Source organism: Aythya ferina, assembly GCF_964211825.1.
Source record: "Aythya ferina genome assembly, chromosome: 4".
Lineage (NCBI taxonomy): Eukaryota > Metazoa > Chordata > Aves > Anseriformes > Anatidae > Aythya > Aythya ferina.
In genome coordinates this window covers 23,566,750-23,585,856 of record NC_140300.1, presented here as the reverse complement: position 1 = coordinate 23,585,856, position 19,107 = coordinate 23,566,750, and the positions used below count along the sequence as shown (strand labels likewise).

Genomic DNA, 19,107 nt, shown 5'->3' with positions numbered 1-19,107 from the left:
GTACAGTACTTGTATTTTTCATGCCATGCTGTGGATGAAGTTCACAGCCTGCAAGGAAGATGAAATGTGTTTGCTTACTTCTGTCTGAACTGTTTCATAAGGTTTACTGAAATAAAAATGAAAATAAATTCAAGGGTGGTTTTAAGCTGTGACTAGTAAACAAACGAATTACCTTCAAGTGAAATACATCAGTCTAGCCTTACAGCATTGCCCTGCTTTTATTCTTATGGCAGAGTTGTAAGTACTGGGGTAATTTCTCCTTAGTCAACAGGCATTTCCTCCCCACCCCCACAGGCACGATTTCCTACTGGATCAAATGTTTACAGCTGGTGTTGACTTTCATTAGAACGATGAGTATTCATCTGTTATACAAATCAGGCTGGTTTTACATGCTTTTGGTAACTCAGGGATGCGTCTCTCTCTGGAAGCAGCCAGGAGTTCCCTGACACTTGGGCTCCGTCCAGACTCCAAGCGTTCTTTATTCCTGTCTTGGCAATTGCCATTTCTGGATAAAACATTAGTGCCTCTGCTCCGAGTTCAAGGGTGATTGCTCGCAAATTACGTTTGTCTGGTTTTTAATGACTGTCCTGGGACTAATCATCGCTGTATTGTCTAAATTGGCTTCGTTACTTTACACACCCCTTTGATGGAGGAATGAGACCTGCCGTGAAACGGTTCAAGCTCAGCGCCCATTCCAGTGCCCAATGCTGACTGCTCTTGGGTGTATTCCTATTGCTTACGGTACAGTTCTTCAGTGCAGCTCTAGATCCTCTTCCTCTAATGCAAGACAGACCCCACTGACAGTAAGTTTCATCTTGTAATTCTGCAATTTGTAATTGTTCCATCAACTTGAGAAAACAGTGTTTTTATTCCTCCACCCCCAAGAGGTTTAAATTTCTGTTTTGAACAGAGCAGGGAATGGAGCAAGCAAATTCCCTGCCCCTGGGAAGCCAGGATGATATGGTCAAGAGGATGGTCGAGCCTGTATCTGTAAATCAGTCCCACTGTGCAGAGGTAACCAGCTCAGGGGATCAGTTAGGTGGAAGATGAGGGAGGAACAAGGAGGTTCTCCACTAAAGGATGGTGACAATGGTGGTCCCACCATAAGCATGATGGCAGAACCAGGCACCCACTCACCCCAAGAATCCCAGCACGGTCAGGGACTGCCTGCCCACGAGAGCTGAACTGGCTGGGAGATCTCGGGGCAGGACAGACGTAGCAATTAGCACGTGTAGCTGGAACTCTGCCATGGAGATCCTCCCCCAAATAACAGCATCAGCTCTGTGGAATCTCAGCCTGTCATGGGAAGCTGAGCAACAGAGCTGACCATCTGGATCTCCTTAGCATCCCTCAGGACCGAGGCACCTGGCGGACTCTGGCCAAGGCTGAATACAGATGGCTTTCCTAGAGAGAAAAAACGCTAGCTAAAGCCAGGTGTGTGCTTGGCATGTAAATGCAGATGTGAAAAAAAAACACCTCTCTAGCCTATGTAGATATTCAGATAAACACAGAAAATAATTACGATAAATAAGTAATCAGGCCCTCTAACCCTACTGTGTTCAGATCTTCCCCATGAATTCAGGAAAGAGTCCTTTGTCACATTCTGTAACAAAAGGAATGCAAGACTTGCTGCCTTACAAGTGCAAAACAAAAAGCAGCTCAGGACTGCAGGCTTGTACAGATCCACAAAGCCCCCCTGCCTCAGGCAGGGCTCTCTGGCACCTAAACATGGGGCCCCACGTGCCCAGGGATGTCACCAGCTAAGCAACACGGCCAGCAGCAGTGCATCCAGCTGCACTGTGCCTTGAGGTCAAACATAGCCGGGGCAGGATTGCCACACAGAAAGGAACCAGAGCCTTGAGGGTGCTGGAAGATGGCACACACTCCAGACAAGATGTGGTCCCTACTTGTCTATCTTCTGACAGTGGCGCTGCTGCTGGGTGGGCTGTCTGAATGCTGACCCCAGTTCACAGCGGTGAGGCTGAGGCTGGATTCCACAAACAGACCAGCCTCAGGAGCGCTGTCGGCTGGCCAGGCAGCGAGTGCTCTGCGCTGGGAGCTCGGGCACGGCCGTTTGCTTTGAAGGCCAGGATGCAGTGCAGCACAGGAAGCTGTTTTGCAAGAGTAGCCCGTGGTTAAGCCACATGTTAAACTCTACCAAGAGTGAAATTCAAGTACTGGCCCAGCACTCACCCTTCCACTTCCCTCATAGCCAGCATCTCAAACTAGGGCCCCCTAATCCTGTTCTGGGACTGTGCACTGTCTCCCCCTCCTCTCTGCTAACCTGACATAGGGCTAGAGAGCAGCACGTGTCCCATGCAGGGAGCAACTGACTGGTACCAGGTGGTGGTAGACAACTACCCAGAATTTATTACTCCTGAAAGAGCCCATCACAGCTACAAGGGGGGTAAAACAGTCATGGCTGAACATGAATGGCATGTGTAGCCCTCCCCTTGTGATGCTGAGAGGTTTCTTGAGCTCTCCAGTGGTTCTTTTGCAGTTCCCAGCTGCACAGCCAGTGCAACCTTCTAGCTCTGTTGAAGAAAAGCAAGGATAGAGAACCTGACCTCTGGGAGGATAATAAAGCAATAAAGTCTTGAATTTATGGACAGTACATAGTTATGGTTGTAAATGTATTCAAGTCACAGTTACCAAAGCAGTTTCCACCTCCCCTACAAGCTTTGTCTGCCTACCTATTCTGCCAGAAGCGATGGTGCAGCTAAACATGACACCCTACATCAGCTGTTATCCCACTCACCCAACAGACAGCATACTTTCTAGGGAGGATGTTCAAGACAGAAAGATTCCTACCTGGAATGGCAGGGGGAACAAAATAAGGACAAGTTAGGAGAATCAGGTGCCCCTATCTTACATTTTGCTTCTGATGCTCCTGCTCTTTTCTTTTAAATCAAGGCTGGAGCTAAGTCAATAGCTGGAGCTATTTCCCTCCAACTTGTGTACACAATCACCACATACTAGCTCAATTTAATCATTTACCCCCTCTATTATTAAAGTGTCTTTAATAATAAATAAAACCTTTCTGCCACAAGGTTGAGTGGAAATGGACTGGTTACCAATCAATCTATCAGTATCTTAGCAAGTTCTACTTTGCTTTTGAGAATCAGTTCAGATTTACACTTTCAGCACATACATGTAAAAAGTCTAAAATCCTATATATTTACTTTAAATCCTTAATTTGTCATTTGAGTTCATTTTCAGAAGGACAAAACAGTAGTAGTTGATACGTGTAGGAATTTCACACTGAAGGCTGATTGCACTCAAGTGAACACTGAGACTCCCTTTACAGTTATTACTACAGTCAGTAACCCCTAGGGTCCTATTTAGGAACATGGATTGCATTATTCAAGGCACCAAACAAACATATATCAATAAAATTATCTAGTATTTGGTTTACCAAAGGAGAAATGGAAACAAAGAAATGGAGGGTACGAGCAGGTTATTTGCACAGAAAGTGCTTACTTCCTGACTTCCCGCTCTAAAGGACTCGGATTCAATTAACAGTACGCACTGTTTCCTCAATATTATTATTACTTTTTCTTAAAAGTTTATTTTCTGTGCCACACAGCTGGACCTCAGTATGACAGATGTAGATGCTGGTTTTGACTCTGTACAGCCAAGAAAAGCTGAAATGTCAGCCAAAGAACACAGGGACTACTCCTGTCTTTGTATCCTCTGATTATAACTCTAAAGAGTACAAGGCAAAAGCAGGCATCACGTTAGCTAAGATGGCAAGCAAAGAACAAGGTAAGTCTGGGCACAGAATGACAGATTTGATTCCTGATGAATAATTTGCTAAATTTGATCTACGCTTAACCTAGCAACTAGTCAGTGTCATGGGACAGCACAAGTAGTTACGGTGATGAGGTTTCTTTACCCAAGATTGCACCCAAGATGTACTAGGGCTGTTAGAGATACACTGATACTCAAAGGAAATACTGAAAATGCAAAAAAACCCTGTACTAAAGTTAAATGGTAACTTCCACATAACCACCTCGGACCCTGCATGTGCAGATGACAGCATGAAATGAAACGGGAACTCCTGCACTAAATTCCACATGAGGAGTTCTGCAGCAAGTCATGTAGCATACAGCAGGACAGGACCTGACACCGGGGTATGCATTGAACAAATTATGCTTAGATCAATGAGGCAACGGAAAGGTGCTGTGTGCAGATACATTCTGCCTTAAAATGTTCATGGTATTGAAGCCAAGTGCATTTTGCACTTCTAAGGAAGAAAAGCTCAGCACACTTAGCATCTCCAACCTGGAGTTTGATATGTAGTCCCACAGCAAACAGAAGCTCTCCAGCAAATTCATGTGACTTCCTTGTTTATTTGGGCTGAAAACTCTATCAAAAGAGCACTGCTTCTGAAACAACTCCCCCACCTTTGTCAAAGTTTCACGACAGGCTTTCAGCTCTTATTAACAGGAACGCTTGCTTTACAAATCTAAACCTAGACAGAGTTGCATATCATTATCAGATTACACACAGACAGAAGAAATAAAAGTTCCCCCCAAACAGGCTACATTTCAGAAATCAAGATGTTACTTAGAGTATTTAATTAAAAAAAGTATTGTTTGAAATACATTCAGAGACAACTTTTTGTTCATAAGCTGACTGGCTTTTTTTTTGGTCCTTCAAGGGTAGACATGCTTCCCTTCCATAACAAGATACTACATCCAAGAATATGCAGAATGGATCTTAATAAAAGCAGAAGCCTTTTAGTCTGCATTCTCAGATATTTGGTCCTAAAAATCCTTACTTCTTAAATAATCCATTTCTAAGACTGCCAAAAAAACACACTATGATAGTAATTTTTCTATTTTACTCGGTCTTTCGCTGAAGATTATTTTTTTCTGGTTGAAAGAAGTGTTTTTCAAGAGCATTGACCAGTTCATCTAGTTCCTTTTTCAATTGCTCGACGTCACTAAAAAAAAAAAAGCCACACAAACACAGAAAACACTGTCAGAGTAGAGAAGTTAAAAAGAACATTTACAGCCTAATATATTGTTTTAGACAAATATTTCCTATCAATGATAGAAGTATATATACTCGAGTTCTTAAGGTGACTACAGGAGTATTATTCAATAATGAAGAGCCCTTTTCCCACCAAAGCAATGCAGAAAAGCCACTCAGCCCCTACTGCACAGCATTTACCCCTTTAAGGGACAATACCTGTTTCCAGGAGGTGCACAAAGTTCAGAATAGTATTTGATTTTGGGTTCTGTCCCACTGGTTCGCATCGTGGCCACTCCTCCATTAGCAAAAGTGAATGTAATCATTTGGCTACTTTTACTAGTGGGAAGTATCTAGAAATAGTAAGAAGAATATATTTATATATATGTAACATTTAGAAGGGGACTATAATGACTTCAAAACAAACCCCATGACCTGATGTCATATAACTAATGCATCAGCTAAAAGTAAGTTTTGTTCCATTTCCTTCAACATTGTGGTCTCGTGACCACAACAGGCAAATGACAGCTTTACCCTCAATCTGCTGGTAAAACTGCTGCTAAATATCACTGCTGGGTAACTTATTTCAACTCTAGTCAACGTTTGGGCTGTGAACAGGAGTTTCTTTATGAGGAGCTTCCCCAGGAGGAAGAAGAAATGTGGCTCATGGAAGACTAAGGAACCCCAACCCGCATCTCAGTAGACCATCTAGCTTACACTTTTTACACAAATTAACAGAAGATTGCTGCAGCACTATAGCAAGATCCTCCTCCCTCCCTTTACAGACTGCCACCTTGGAGGGAAGAGGAAGAGGGGAAATGGGGAGAGAGAAGAGGACGAAAAAGAAAAGGAAAAAAGAAATCAACCTTGATTTACTCCCCATTGAAACAAAACAATCATCCCAAACGTAACTCATCTTAGACTCAACATTGAACATAACATGTTCTAGAGTATTTCTCCAGAGAGTATTTTTACATGTGTTTACACATACATATACATGATTGTGTGTAACAAAAATGTACTTACAGCTTTTTGATCTGGCTGGCTGCTGTCATACCCGGTAGTTAGATCCCTTATTCCAGAAACTTTAAATCTACCACAAGATTTTGGGTATGTGTTTTCTCCATCATAATTCCTGAGGTTGTCAAAAAGCTGTTGAATCACTTTAGGATCGTGACAGATGAAATATGAAGCTTTGGTAATATGGAGGCCGTATCTGTGAAGACATGATACCAATGAATTGAAAAAGTAACATTCTTATTAGAGTTACACACCACACACACACAACCCTCTATAAAGCAAGAAAAAAAGCTCATGGTCACCCAACTGTAGCATAACTTCACCCCGTTACACTTTTTAAAAGGCTCTGACACCTTAATTGTCCTATTTTACACACTTTAAGAGAGAAGGGTCTCTGCACAGAAATTTCCTTACTGATCGGAAATGAGAAAGTTTACTTTGAAATCAGAAGGAAAAAAAAGATGCAATTATTGCCTTGTGAAGATCTGAACACCACAGGAAGAGAAACAAATGTGTCTAAATAGGTCCCTTGACTGGATGCTAGCTGATCTCTTCTGAGTAAAAGTAATTCCAGGCCTTTTTCCAAGCAAACTTCAGAGGCTGCTTTCCCATTAAAGTCTTTCTATTGAACTAAACTGTTCCCGAACATCACCTCTTCACATTAGCTATTTGCTGCCAGATTGTATAATGCAGAATCTGCATCAAAAACAAGTTGCCTGATAACACAGACTTTTCAAAACAGCACGTTATTGGAAAGCATACAAGCCTGGGCTGCTTCTTTAAGTGAACTTTTCCTAAAGATGAACAGTTAATGAGCATCCTTGGTGCCAGGGAAAGTCTGAAGGGCAGAAGCTTTCGCTAACACTAGGATGCTCATGCTAGAAATCTGGAAAGCTTCTAAAGTAGCAACACATTTATACCTAAACGGAAATCTTGAATATCAATAGTTGTTAAATCAGTCTTGAGAATCCAGCAAGGGAATTAAAAAAGCCTATCCTACATTTGAAAGAAGTAACGAACCTGTTAGGACTGTGTCCTTTTCCTGATCTACCTTGGCTTTGGGATGAGGTAACAATGAGAACAGATCCCCGTACTATACCTCCAAAATACAGAGTAGAGTTTCTTCTGCTTCAACAGCAGTTCACAAGACAATCCTGACCAGGAGAAAAAGAAGTAAAGGAGTAGAAAAGTGGAACACTATACTAGCCACAAAAGCAAGCAAACAAAAATAACCGCAAAGCAAGACAAGAAAAGCCCCAGTTACCAAGCACCTGTTGAGAAGACAGATTTGTTTTCTTCCTTAGATCTGTAGCTTTCCCATGAATGGTGGCCATGTGCATTGACAGGAACAGTCTTACTCTGAGGTGCACCTACAGGCTGCTTGTATGCTAAAGAAGCTATGACATTCAGAGGCCTCTTCAGTGGCTATTAACGCAGCAGCACTGTGGCATTGCTAAGTTTCACTCAGCTAAATTTTGTGATTCTGAAGGCAAGCTAAAGCAGGTGTTTGTTTACCAAATGAGTATTTAAAAGAGCACGTCAGAGTGTTCTCTAGAAACTAGCAGTTAAGGAAACTCCCAAGTCAGATACTGTATGTGCAGCTCTAGGCATGATTTTCTCTTCCATGTGTTTGTCCTACTGTTTCATGAACCCACCTAAACTACTATGTACAACAGCTGATAAATTCCACAATTTACATGTATGCATTGGTTTTGCCACCTAATTCCTTCTTAAATGGTTGATAAAACAAGCTTGTCTAGTACTGCACACAAAGGAGAGCTCTGAGGACTGGTGAAACAAGCAGCACCAAGGCTAGAGTTTTCCATGAATCTTTCTTCAGGTTCCACCACAGCTTTGTTAGTGATGCTACCAGACAGGAAGAGGTAGAAAATATCCACCAGCCTGTGCTGCTCCTTCCTTTGTAACTACAAACCCCAAACCCTCATCAGAAACATGCCCTGCCCCATGAAATCCAATAACCGTCTTAGCTATTGATTTCTGCAGGTCCTAGAATATGTTAAAAGAAATAGCAAGAAATAGCACTTAATACTGAAAGCTCTCAGAGGGACATCCAGCTGGATACAACAAATAGAATCAGTTATAGAACTTCAGCTGAATCAGCTCAAATATCAGTATTCAGGAGCAGAAAGACAAACCAACTCGTACCATTGATCCAAAAATGAAAGACAGAATGATATAGTATAGCTATAGCGCCACCTAGAATTAATTTAATCACCAATAGCCCTGCAAGCAGGACAGAAACAAGCTGGCTTCAATGAGTAACATAAATATGCCAGAGCTACTTAGGCACACTCTGCCATTAATGCTTGTGTGCATCTAGTATGTTTAAGCAGCAAGAAGCACTGTGAGCTCCACAGTGCAACAATACTTCTGGGAAAAACAAAAGTAGACAAAAAACTCCAGTCTTATGTACAAGAAAGAGCCCACGAGCAGAACTTCTCAAATAGAGGAAAGCCTTCAGAAAGACAAGCAAAAATGCTATGAAAAAATCTCATTAACAGATTAAGAATTAAAAAAGTAATTCTATTCTTTTAATACCTTAAAATGACATAAAAACAAGTCATATGTGTATTCATACCCACGAAATAGCAGAGCTTTCTAGATCACTGTTACCATACTCCTGTACTTCTATTTCTTCATGTACTGTAGGTTACTATCAGGTCCTTTTAACCAATGTATGTGGAATGGAGAAAATATGATTATTAGACAATTATAAACAAACTCACTCATCATAGACTGCTTTCAGCTGCTGAGACAAAGACATATTCCTGGTTGCCAAGAAACTAGCCATCTCTGCAGTTATAACAGCAGCACTGACACCATCTTTGTCCAGAACAGCAGGACAGCACATATATCCTAAACAAAGGAAAATTTAATGTATATTATTTACATATTTGATTTTTATAAGAAAAGTAGATAGTATGGAATAGAAGAGTAGCACCGGTGGAGGAGGGGAACATAAGAACGGACATTGTTCAAAGGAGAAATGTGTATTGCCATACTACACACATTTTAGAATTAAACCAAAAATATTTTCACCATAGCCTAGGATTTGAAAATTATTTACCTTCTAATCAACATTAATTTCAATAATCAAAGTATTTAATGGATTTTCAGCACTTATTTGTATCTTATCTGTGCCACGTGCTCCTGAGTACTTTTGGAACTCTCATAAAAAGAAACACTTTAGGAAAAATACAAGCATGGCATTTTCTCTTAAATGTGAGTATCCTTACATAGTAGCATATGTTAACACTGGTAATTATCCATGAGGTAGTCACATTTCCTCTGGTCTTCAGGCACTGAGATACTCAAGAAATTGTACTACAGCTTTACAATCTCTGTCTTACATACTAATAACTTTTCCCCATGTCTTTCCAGTTTACAAGGATTGTTTGGAGGAGCTTTTACTTTATGCTGTTCATGTTTAAACTTAAGTGTCAGCTACACATACTCAACTTGACATTTAAAGAAATGCAGTTTTTTGGTTTATTTTGTGTTTAAATAGCTTGTAGGGAATTTGCAGCCCAAGTCTACATGGCCATTACTGAAAATATATCCACCTAGCTTGCATCACCATACTTGGTGCTAAACAGAGATGAGGATTGCATACTAGTAATATCAATCAGCCAAATGGATGATATAAATTACTCCTATTAAGTTGAGGCCATTTGGCTACACAACGATTTTTGGCAGTAGTCCACTTTCACTATTTCACAGGACTCTACAACACAATATTCTCTTTCATACCTATAGCCTCTTCAAACGCAAAAAGAACAGCTTTTCCCTGATCCATGAGCTGTTTGGCACGGTTCCCCATCCATTTAAAACCTGTCAGTGTTTCCTACAGCAGCGAGGATGAAAAAAAAAACAACAACATTAAGAATAAAAACAATGTTTGACAGAGATAGAGGACACAAAACACCGTGTAGGAAAGCAAATAAAAGGATATAGAATAAACCTGTAACAGCTTACCTCAAAGTGAAAACCTTCCTTTAGTGCAATTGCTCTCAGGATTTTGGAAGATACTGTACTAGATAACATGTAGACATCTTTAATGGCACAAGCATCCCTATTCTGATTTTTCCAGCAAGTGAAGATCCACCACCCCAAAAGAGCTCCCAGTTCATTTCCAGAAAACACCTTCCATTCACCACTGGAGATAAAAAAAAAAAAAAAAAAAGTATATGAATTCAAAGGACAGTACTGGAAAAAAATCTAGTGGTTCTTCCATACATGAATACTAGCAAATAAACCCACCACATTTGAATTCCAAATGACAGTAGCAAGGCATTTTGTATCCATTAAGAAAAAAAATCTTCCCCAAAGAATTCTGAAGTTATATTACTCCTCAGTCATATTTACCAGCTTATGAATTTGTCCAAAGATGAAAGTGATATTTCCAGCATATTTTAAATTAAAAAAAAAAAAAAAAAAAAAAAAAAAGCCAGTCGATACAGATCACAAAAATCAATGGCACAGATCAGATGTGAAAATACAATTCTCAAATAATCAGTAGTTTTGGTCAACTTGGTAACAAATACATCAATCTGTCATTAAGGAAAAGTGGAAACAGAAATCAAGAAGTTCAAAAATATATACATTAAAACTGACCCATTGTTAGAACAAGAAAAATTGAAGGAAAAAAAAGGAAAAAAACGGATGTCAGAATAGCACAAAAATGCCAATCATGAAAGGGGACAGAGAAATTGTCAAATTAGCAAAAATGAATACCTACAGAAACAGCACCTGTTGTGAAAGAGAAGCAGGTTCGGTCTCCTGTATCTATTGATGCCATCAGGCACTAAGCAATGCATGGTAACAATTAGCCTAAAAGAGCTGAGAGAATGTGCTCCAGCAGGAGTTTGTGTCAAAGCAGACATACGAATACTATGGAAGCCTATATTTGTATCTGATTAGTGTATAAAAAGCTGCAGTGGAATTTGGAAATGACGCAGGACCAAAAGTTAGGTGACAATTAAGGCTGGCTAAACAATTAGCAAAGAGGCAGCAGAACAAAAGCACCATACACTCAATGGTGGTAATTACAATAAACTAACAACCCCCTCCGAGACTGTGGTAGCTATGTTTTTAGACAAATGAAAAAAAAAATGCAAAAGAAAAACTGCCATCTTTGAAGGTGGTACCAGATGAAAACACGTTATCTGGTGAGCAAAATGGATACTTGCACTATCTCCTTCTGCTGGGCTTTTGGAATTTGTGGATGACAAATATTTCAGCCTGAAATCAGTTATGCAATCAGTGAAGATATCTTTCAAGAAACCACGTCATGTTTTGGGTACCAAGGACTGTTGCCATGATTTTATCTCTCTCTCTCATTGTTAAAAAGCATGAGCTCATTCGTACTACATATTTTTGTGTCTTAGTCCAAAAAACAAAAACAAAACTATTCTATCTTCTTATGAAACACAGGTAGTTGGAATACCTCAAATCTGTCGGACCTTTAAGTCCAAAATGGTTTGCATTTGTTACTATACCTTTCCTGTTTCTCAGCTACTGCAAGTCGATCAGCATCTGGATCATTTGCTAGAACGATTTTTGCCCCATCTTTTTCAGCCAAAGCAAAAGATAACGTCTGGAAACAGTGATAAGCAACATCAGAGAAGCATTAATACTCCCAAATAATATTTTTTGTGTTCTTTACAGACTTTAAATAAACTTAGCTGGTTTATTTAATCTCAAACACCCAAAGTCATGATGTGTGTCTACAAACAAACAAAACAACAACAAAAACCACTACCCCAACCACTTCATTTACATTTAACCAACTCACAGGCTATAAGCCTGGCAACAGTTGAGCATGAGCAGAATATTTAATTTCACCGACATCATTCCACTTTTGTAGCCTGATTCAAAAGCTAGATATATTCAATAGGGTCTTTAATAATAAAATGATCATACTTGTATCAGAAATTCCAGCCTCCTAATGATCAGGATTGCCACTGAGGTTTGGGAACAATTTAGTCTTTGTATTTCAGATGTAAACTAGAAACTTTCCCAAATTGAAGGTGAAGATCTTTACTTTTTATTTATTAATTTTTAAAAAGAACTGTATTACTTTGGTTTGCATGCAGATGATGCACATTCTGATAGAGAGAATAAAATACAGTTTAAAGTTATAGCTAATTATTACCTGACTGGTTCAAAGAGTTATGAATTTTAATGAAATGATACAAACAAAATCCTCGATAAATGTTAAGATCTAAAAACAGAAATAAAATAATCTTTTAACCAATATTTATAGCCATGACTGTTGGCAGAAAGGAAACAGCCAAGTTGCTTGACACATTTTGTAACTATAAAGATATATATATATTTATAAATATTGATAAGTAATAAATATATATATTTACCAGAACACCTTTGCCTTCCTCAGGATTCGGATACTTCACTGTGGGAAACTCTGGATCAGGATCCTTCTGCTCCGGAACAGCAAAAGGAGGTCTAAGGTCAAATGCCTCAAAGGCCAACTGCACAAATTTATGACCTACACCATGCACAGAAGTATGAACAAATTTCAAGTTTGTTTCCTTGTTGATATTCCTGAAATAAAACAGATTAAACTTGAATATGGCAGGATATTCTACATGAAAATTCACTATGTTTGGGAACTGATGTGACTCGTTATTCTACAGCACTGTTAACATGAAAAACTAAAGGAGGTTGCTTTTTAAAAGTAATGACTCCAAAATTGGTTTAGCCACATTTTTCAGCTCGGCGAGTTACTGGAAATATCTAATGTTCTGGTACATGCAAACCACTGGAATAAGACAGTACGCTCTATATACCTCAAAGGAGGCGAGTGGAAAACAAATACAACTGACTAGTAAGATTTTTCATCCCCAACTCTGGCATTTAAGCCATCTCCAAAGAACAGTGAACCTGCTGGAGCATGTCTCATTTGAACTCATTCATTTTTATAAATTACATTGCTAAAAATGTGAGACACGTAAAGGCATTCAAACTCCTGAGACGTTTACCTCCTATTCGTGAGAAAGAAAAAAAAAAAAAAAAGAACATTATTTCTCATATAGGCTTGCCTTTCTAGTAACATTGACTGAGATTTTAGCACCAGTTACTAGCGACTACTGGTAGTTCAAATTTTGATGCAAGTAGGCAGATTAACAGGCTGTTGCTTATCTAACACAAATTGATTCTACCTGATAATCTCGAAGAGAAACATCCACTTCATTTTGTTAGGTGAAGCTTATGCTGAGCAAGTGACAGCAATACACTGGTGCAAGGCTTCCAAGGTTACCAGGAGCACATGCAAGGCTAGAATTATAGAGCAAGATCATCTGTCAAAACTGTCTGAAAAGCCTGGTTCACCTACTCTCTTAACAGCTCATTTTAAGGCTGTGATTCAACAACATTAAATTAGATAGTCAGTGCCAACTCTTAGCTTGCCTCTAGCTACACAGAATAGTCCCAGTCTTCCAGCAGCATTTGGCTGATGCATGGCCACACTAGTCCAGGGAGATAATATAATCAGAAACTAGCTTTTGCTGGGTTAGATTTCTGCCAGAACAACTTTATTAACTGGCTTGCTATGTTACCACACCGCTGCCAGAACTACTGCAAAAGATCACAGGAATGCACAGACAGAACTGGAAAACACAACAGAATTGTGGCTGCCCTGAGTTTGATCAATTTAAATTCCCATGCTGACATACCAGCTGGAAAATCCTGTACCTTAGCAGAGTTAACACCAGTTACCTGTGAAAGCACTGCTTCTGTATGTCTTTGAAATATTCCTTATTGACAGTGGCATATGGGTCATGAAGTAGCACACTGCTGTCAATTAGTTTATCATCCCAAGCCTGAGGCCACGGCTCTTGATTCTCCTCAATAGCCTGAGAAATTCCTTTGTCGTGAGGGGAAATGATCTGAGCACCATTTTCCCAGTAAACCTAAATGATAAATGTGGTAAGAGAGTATTTTGGTCATTAATAATGTAGTATTAATAATGTAGGACAGCTTTGCAATTTTTTGTTGGCCAAGATGTATTTGATAGGATATTACAGTAAATTCAACTGAAGTATACCCAGAGTATTTTTCTGTTGATATTCTCAGGGTTTTATTTCAAACACCATTTTTGTTCTACAAAAAAAGCTATTAATTTTTTATCAGAGTATGCTGAAATTCATAATGAAACACAAAACGAGGCTCAGCTCATTTACTGAGAAAACTCAAATATCAGTCTGGCTGCTAGCCTTGGAATTGATGATATTGAATTCCCCATGACATTTCAGATACTTTCCACATGATTCTTAGATATAATCATTTTATATAAAAAGAATTCTTTGGAAAAATTGTCAATGTCAATTGTCAATGAAATGCATTTATCACAAAATACATTAAAGAGAAAGACATAAAACCCCTGTAGCTGCCTACAGCAGCAACCTTGCCACAATAGCAAGCACAAATTCAACTAAGCTTCAAGATGTTCATTACTTTAGTCCTCTGTTGTTGATTTTTAGTCGCCCACACATCCAACAGCAGGTTTTACGTTTTATGTATAAACAGAATTATGTTTTAATTTTTGGCAGTTGTTGGCATAGTTCCTCTTACTGATGGTTTACAAACTGCAGATTTAAAGAAAGATAACTAACAGCATCTGGGTCATGCATACATGTAGCTCAAATAACAAAAAACATCAGCAAAAATGAAGTTAATTTAAAAAGTAATTGATAAAACATCCAAATGGATGTGAAAAAGCCATCAAAAAGAATCCAGAAAATAGATCATACGGGATTACCTTGTAACCGTTATCTTGTTTTGGATTGTGGGAAGCTGTAACCATAATTCCAGCACAAAGTTTCAGATGAGTTACTGTATATGGCTGTAACAAGAAAAGGTTAATTGAAGTAGAATACAAAAAATATTATAGGAGGTTTTATTCCCATTCTTATGAGAATACTTCCATACTGCTAAATAAAAACGTCAGGATAGGATTCCTACAGACTGACTCCCTAAAGCAGAAGCTAAGCAGTACTTGATCCACTATGCCCTGTGTGGTACAACCTTAGTCCTTGCCACTTCTTGTGCATCTTTCCATTAATATATATTTACCACTGCTTCAGATACCTTGTGGCTCACTAAAGTAGTGTTTTAATAGAGGGAAGCTGAATGCAAGTGTTGCCTGCTGCAGAATGACTTGAGATACCTCAGGTGTGTAAGAATGTAACGTCTGTTGGGGTCATGACAGAACTTCGTGTACAGCAAAGAGAATGAAAACTGCAGCATTCTCATCCATATCTTCTTTTGAGAGCAGTTCTTTGAGCAACTACTCCATCATGGTGTAGAAGAGAATTGTTCTGGAGAGAGCTATTCTAAATTAATCCAAAATGGATGGAGTGAATAACAGAAATAAAGCATTATTTGTGACCAAATGTCCAGCTGGAATTCACTTCTATCTAATTTCTATTTAATAGCAAATAAAATCAACTGTAGTTCTTGCAACACTGCTTTGAGCTGCTCCACAAAGAAGAATCTGGCACTGTATCTACCAAAATTTGAATCAATAAAAGAATGCTACATACGAAGTCTTCAACCCTCTATGCTCTGCAGCTTTCACCGGAACAACAGTTATCAGAGGAGAAACTGTTACATGTAGTGTAACAGTAAGTTTTTCTCTTTATTGTTCTAGAGCACTGATCCTAAGTGTAACATACACCTACATGTCTAATTTCCACCTAAGTGGTGTACATTCAGACACATTCAGTAACTCCTGGCATAACATTAATGCACTCTTAACAACCTGTATTTTCAGAAAGCTACCATGGATTCAATATGCCAAAAAAGAAAAAAGAAGAAAATCACGAACTAAACTTCAAAGTTTCAGAAGTTTCAAACTTCTTAGTTCGGTCAGATTTCAGACTCCCCCAGCATCTAGCTCTGCAGCCTCCTCACGAGGGGAGCGGAGGGGCAGGCGCTGAGCTCTGCTCTCTGGGGACAGCGACAGGACCCAAGGGAACGGCATGGAGCTGGGACAGGGGAGGGTCAGGCTGGGGGTTAGGTTCTGCACCTAGAGGTGGCCGGGCACTGGGACAGGCTCCCAGGGCAGTGGCCACGGCACCGAGCCTGTTGGAGTTCAAGAAGCATTTGGATAATGTTCTCAAATATCTAGTCTGATTTTTGGGTGGTCCTGTATGCGGCCAGGAGTTGGACTCAATGATCCTTGAGAGTCCCTTCCAACTTGGGATATTCTATCATTCTATTAAACTAGAAACTATGAGATGTTTTCTATGGGAAATATTCCTGAAAGTGTGAATGAATACAAACATGGCCCACTGTCATAGGTATTCTACTAAGTTTCTTCAGTCTATGGCTGTGGATGTTGCAAACCAAATCTAGCTAAACAAGCATAAAACAAACTATAGTTAGAGTTTAAGACGTCAAAAGCGGTTTGTCTAGTTTTCCTTAATGTATTAATTTTTGATATCTCACAGAATTTGTGTATATAGATATGTTATAGAAAAACCTACCACAAAAGGCGTTGGAGTTATATCAGAGAACAGATAAACTGGAACTCCCTGGCTGATGAAGGTATTAGCAGCAAGTCTTGCAAACCTATTAACAAGAACAAAAAATGTGGAAATTTATTCCTTTTCTCACCAATTAATTTCCTAAAATTCACATTTTTTCTCTCCCCCACTCCAATTAAGAAATAAAATAAATCCAAATATTATACGCAATTCAAATGTTTTCACTCCCTATTCCCAATGGACAAAACACAACTATAAGAACTGCTTTGGTATTAAGAAAACATAAAAATATTCTAAAACCTTGAATTAATTCATTCTAGAGAAAGATAAAAAATTGTCTAAATGGTTATAAGGCCATAACAAATCGTGTAAGACGTCTACAAAATACCTAAATGGTACCTTTTGCTACTACCTCCACTTGAAAGATGGGCACGAGCATCAAAACCAATCACAACTCCTCTCTTTTTCAGGTCACTGAAATTCTTTTCAAGGTATCTGCAAAATCCCTGAAGACAAAAACAAATCCACTTCATTAGCATAATTGTAATATTTAATATATCATTGTATTAAGATGATCACTAAGATGTTCACGTCTTAGAGAGGTAAGCACACACCATCTCACTGAACTGCACTGCCATTCAATTCATCTAGGACCAACAAACACCGGCACCAAAACCCTTCAAATCAATATAATGCCGTTTGCCAGCATTTATGCACTTTTCCAGAAATGAGAACCAATTCCAGAAAGAAACACTTAACACGATTAGTCTGAACTGCAGATTTTGAGAAATGATTTAGTTTTTCTAGGTCTCAGACGAGGAAGTGAACAACTGGCCAACATTTCACTTTCTGAATTGCATCTCATCCTTGATAACGACACCTGTTTAGGGCACCAGCAGTCCACGCAACAGCAATTTCAAGGACTAATCTACTTTAGTACCTACATGCGTGCAGACATACTCACTGCACTTACGTAAATTTACATGCAACATGCACGATGTTTAGCTGAATGCTGGCTACCTTCTTTTTTATTGTTTTGTTTTGTAGTTGTTATGCCAGGATTAATTCATCCTTAGCTTAACTAGCTGTGTATGAATTTATTTGCAAATCAAATATGGAAGGTAACTTATTTTACCAGCTTAAGAGCTTCACTCTGCATATTTTTGGCGATCAGCACTAAAAATTATTTAAATGACTTCTGAAAATTGGGAAAACAGTAAAAAAACAAACAAAAAACTTGTACTTCCACAGAATGACCATTTGCTTGTTGTGAGGCCCTTCCATTCCTACATCCACCCAGCTAAATGAGATAATATGATGAACACAATACCTGTGTTGTCTGGATAATAGTCAAGTCATTCATGTGAGAAATTCCTGCTCCCATGGCAGCCCTGAGCCCTGCTGTGCCAAATTCCATCCGCAAGCCAAAGCATTTCTGTAGTTCTTCCACATTTCCTTCAGCAACCAGTTGCTTCACTATTGCAGAAGTTTTTGGATTCTGTAGGTAAAAAACAAACAAACAAAAAAACAAAAAACATTTCTAAAATATCTGAATTTCATGGGGTTTGTTTTCAAATACCTTTAAGCTTCTTAGTAGAACTGACATTCTTTCCCATGTTCTCTACTGGATTACTTCAGTATTACAACAGCACACCACCTCTGGAACCCTGGAACTTTTGCAGCATATTCTGGATATGATAAGTCAGAACAATTTCAACTACTCCTTACTTAGCTTTATCTCCTTAAGTGAACGTGCTGCTTTGACAGCAGCATATATATCAATTAGGAAAGTGAAAAGATTTCCAAGATGTCAAATTTAAGTTTTTCTTGTTTTAAAACAAACCCCAGTCTTTGCAGTTCAGAGAATTTTTGTCATCAGAACACAATTACTCTAAAACTAGCAGAGAATAAGATAGGCTCATGACTACGAAATATTACTTCCACAGTGCTGTGAGTTAAAAACAACCAACCAAACCAACAAAAACCACATATGGTTGTCTGAGGGTTGGTTAACAAGAAAGAGCAGTAACAAAACTAAACAGACTGGTCAGAAGATAAAGGTAACAATTGACACAAAATATATGTGTGTTTGAAAACATATGAAAGGTAACATTCAAGATGAAAGCTTGACTACTAAGGCGGAATTCCTAAATACAATGACTGTGCAGATAAGTGATGTGCAGCCTCATCAGGCTTGTTATAAACAGTGAAAAGTTTATTTTCTAAGTTATCCTCCTTTTCTTGGTGCATTACTTGCATGATACAACTATTACCCACTCTTTTTTTCTGGAATTAGTGAAGTCCTGTATTCCGCAACACCTCAGTAACGTGGGATTTGTCAAGTTTAACATTCATTTGACTCCCTGAAAGCTGATGAGCCGAGAGGACAGATGGCACACTCCAGCCACTAGGCAACGGCGTTATGCAAAGAGGCAGCATGCTCCACAGGTTAGTCATGGCACCATTACACACACTTCACACTGGAGTACAAAGATTATTATTTCCAAATGATCACAGCTTTGACTTCTGGTCAACCAAATGACCTCATGAAAGTCAGACTTTACTATTTCCTGGATAACCC

The 19,107-nt window shown here is 39.0% G+C and overlaps 1 protein-coding gene across 2 annotated transcripts in view; it reads right to left on the bottom strand.

The window, feature by feature from the left end:
- Window positions 1-4,332: 4,332 nt before the first annotated feature.
- Window positions 4,333-19,107, bottom strand: part of PGM2 (phosphoglucomutase 2) — a 41,385-nt gene continuing 26,610 nt past the window's right edge. For both annotated transcript variants that reach the window (XM_084517654.1, XM_084517655.1), the window contains exons 2-14: window positions 17,857-18,024; window positions 16,926-17,032; window positions 16,527-16,611; window positions 14,798-14,881; window positions 13,756-13,949; window positions 12,393-12,582; window positions 11,517-11,614; window positions 9,994-10,174; window positions 9,769-9,862; window positions 8,745-8,874; window positions 6,004-6,193; window positions 5,197-5,330; window positions 4,333-4,948 (exon numbers count right to left, since the gene is read on the bottom strand). In XM_084517654.1, the coding sequence (XP_084373780.1) occupies window positions 4,846-4,948; window positions 5,197-5,330; window positions 6,004-6,193; window positions 8,745-8,874; window positions 9,769-9,862; window positions 9,994-10,174; window positions 11,517-11,614; window positions 12,393-12,582; window positions 13,756-13,949; window positions 14,798-14,881; window positions 16,527-16,611; window positions 16,926-17,032; window positions 17,857-17,943 (1,677 nt within the window). In that variant the 5' untranslated portion in view covers window positions 17,944-18,024 and the 3' untranslated portion in view covers window positions 4,333-4,845. The remainder of the gene's footprint in view (window positions 4,949-5,196; window positions 5,331-6,003; window positions 6,194-8,744; window positions 8,875-9,768; window positions 9,863-9,993; window positions 10,175-11,516; window positions 11,615-12,392; window positions 12,583-13,755; window positions 13,950-14,797; window positions 14,882-16,526; window positions 16,612-16,925; window positions 17,033-17,856; window positions 18,025-19,107) is intronic.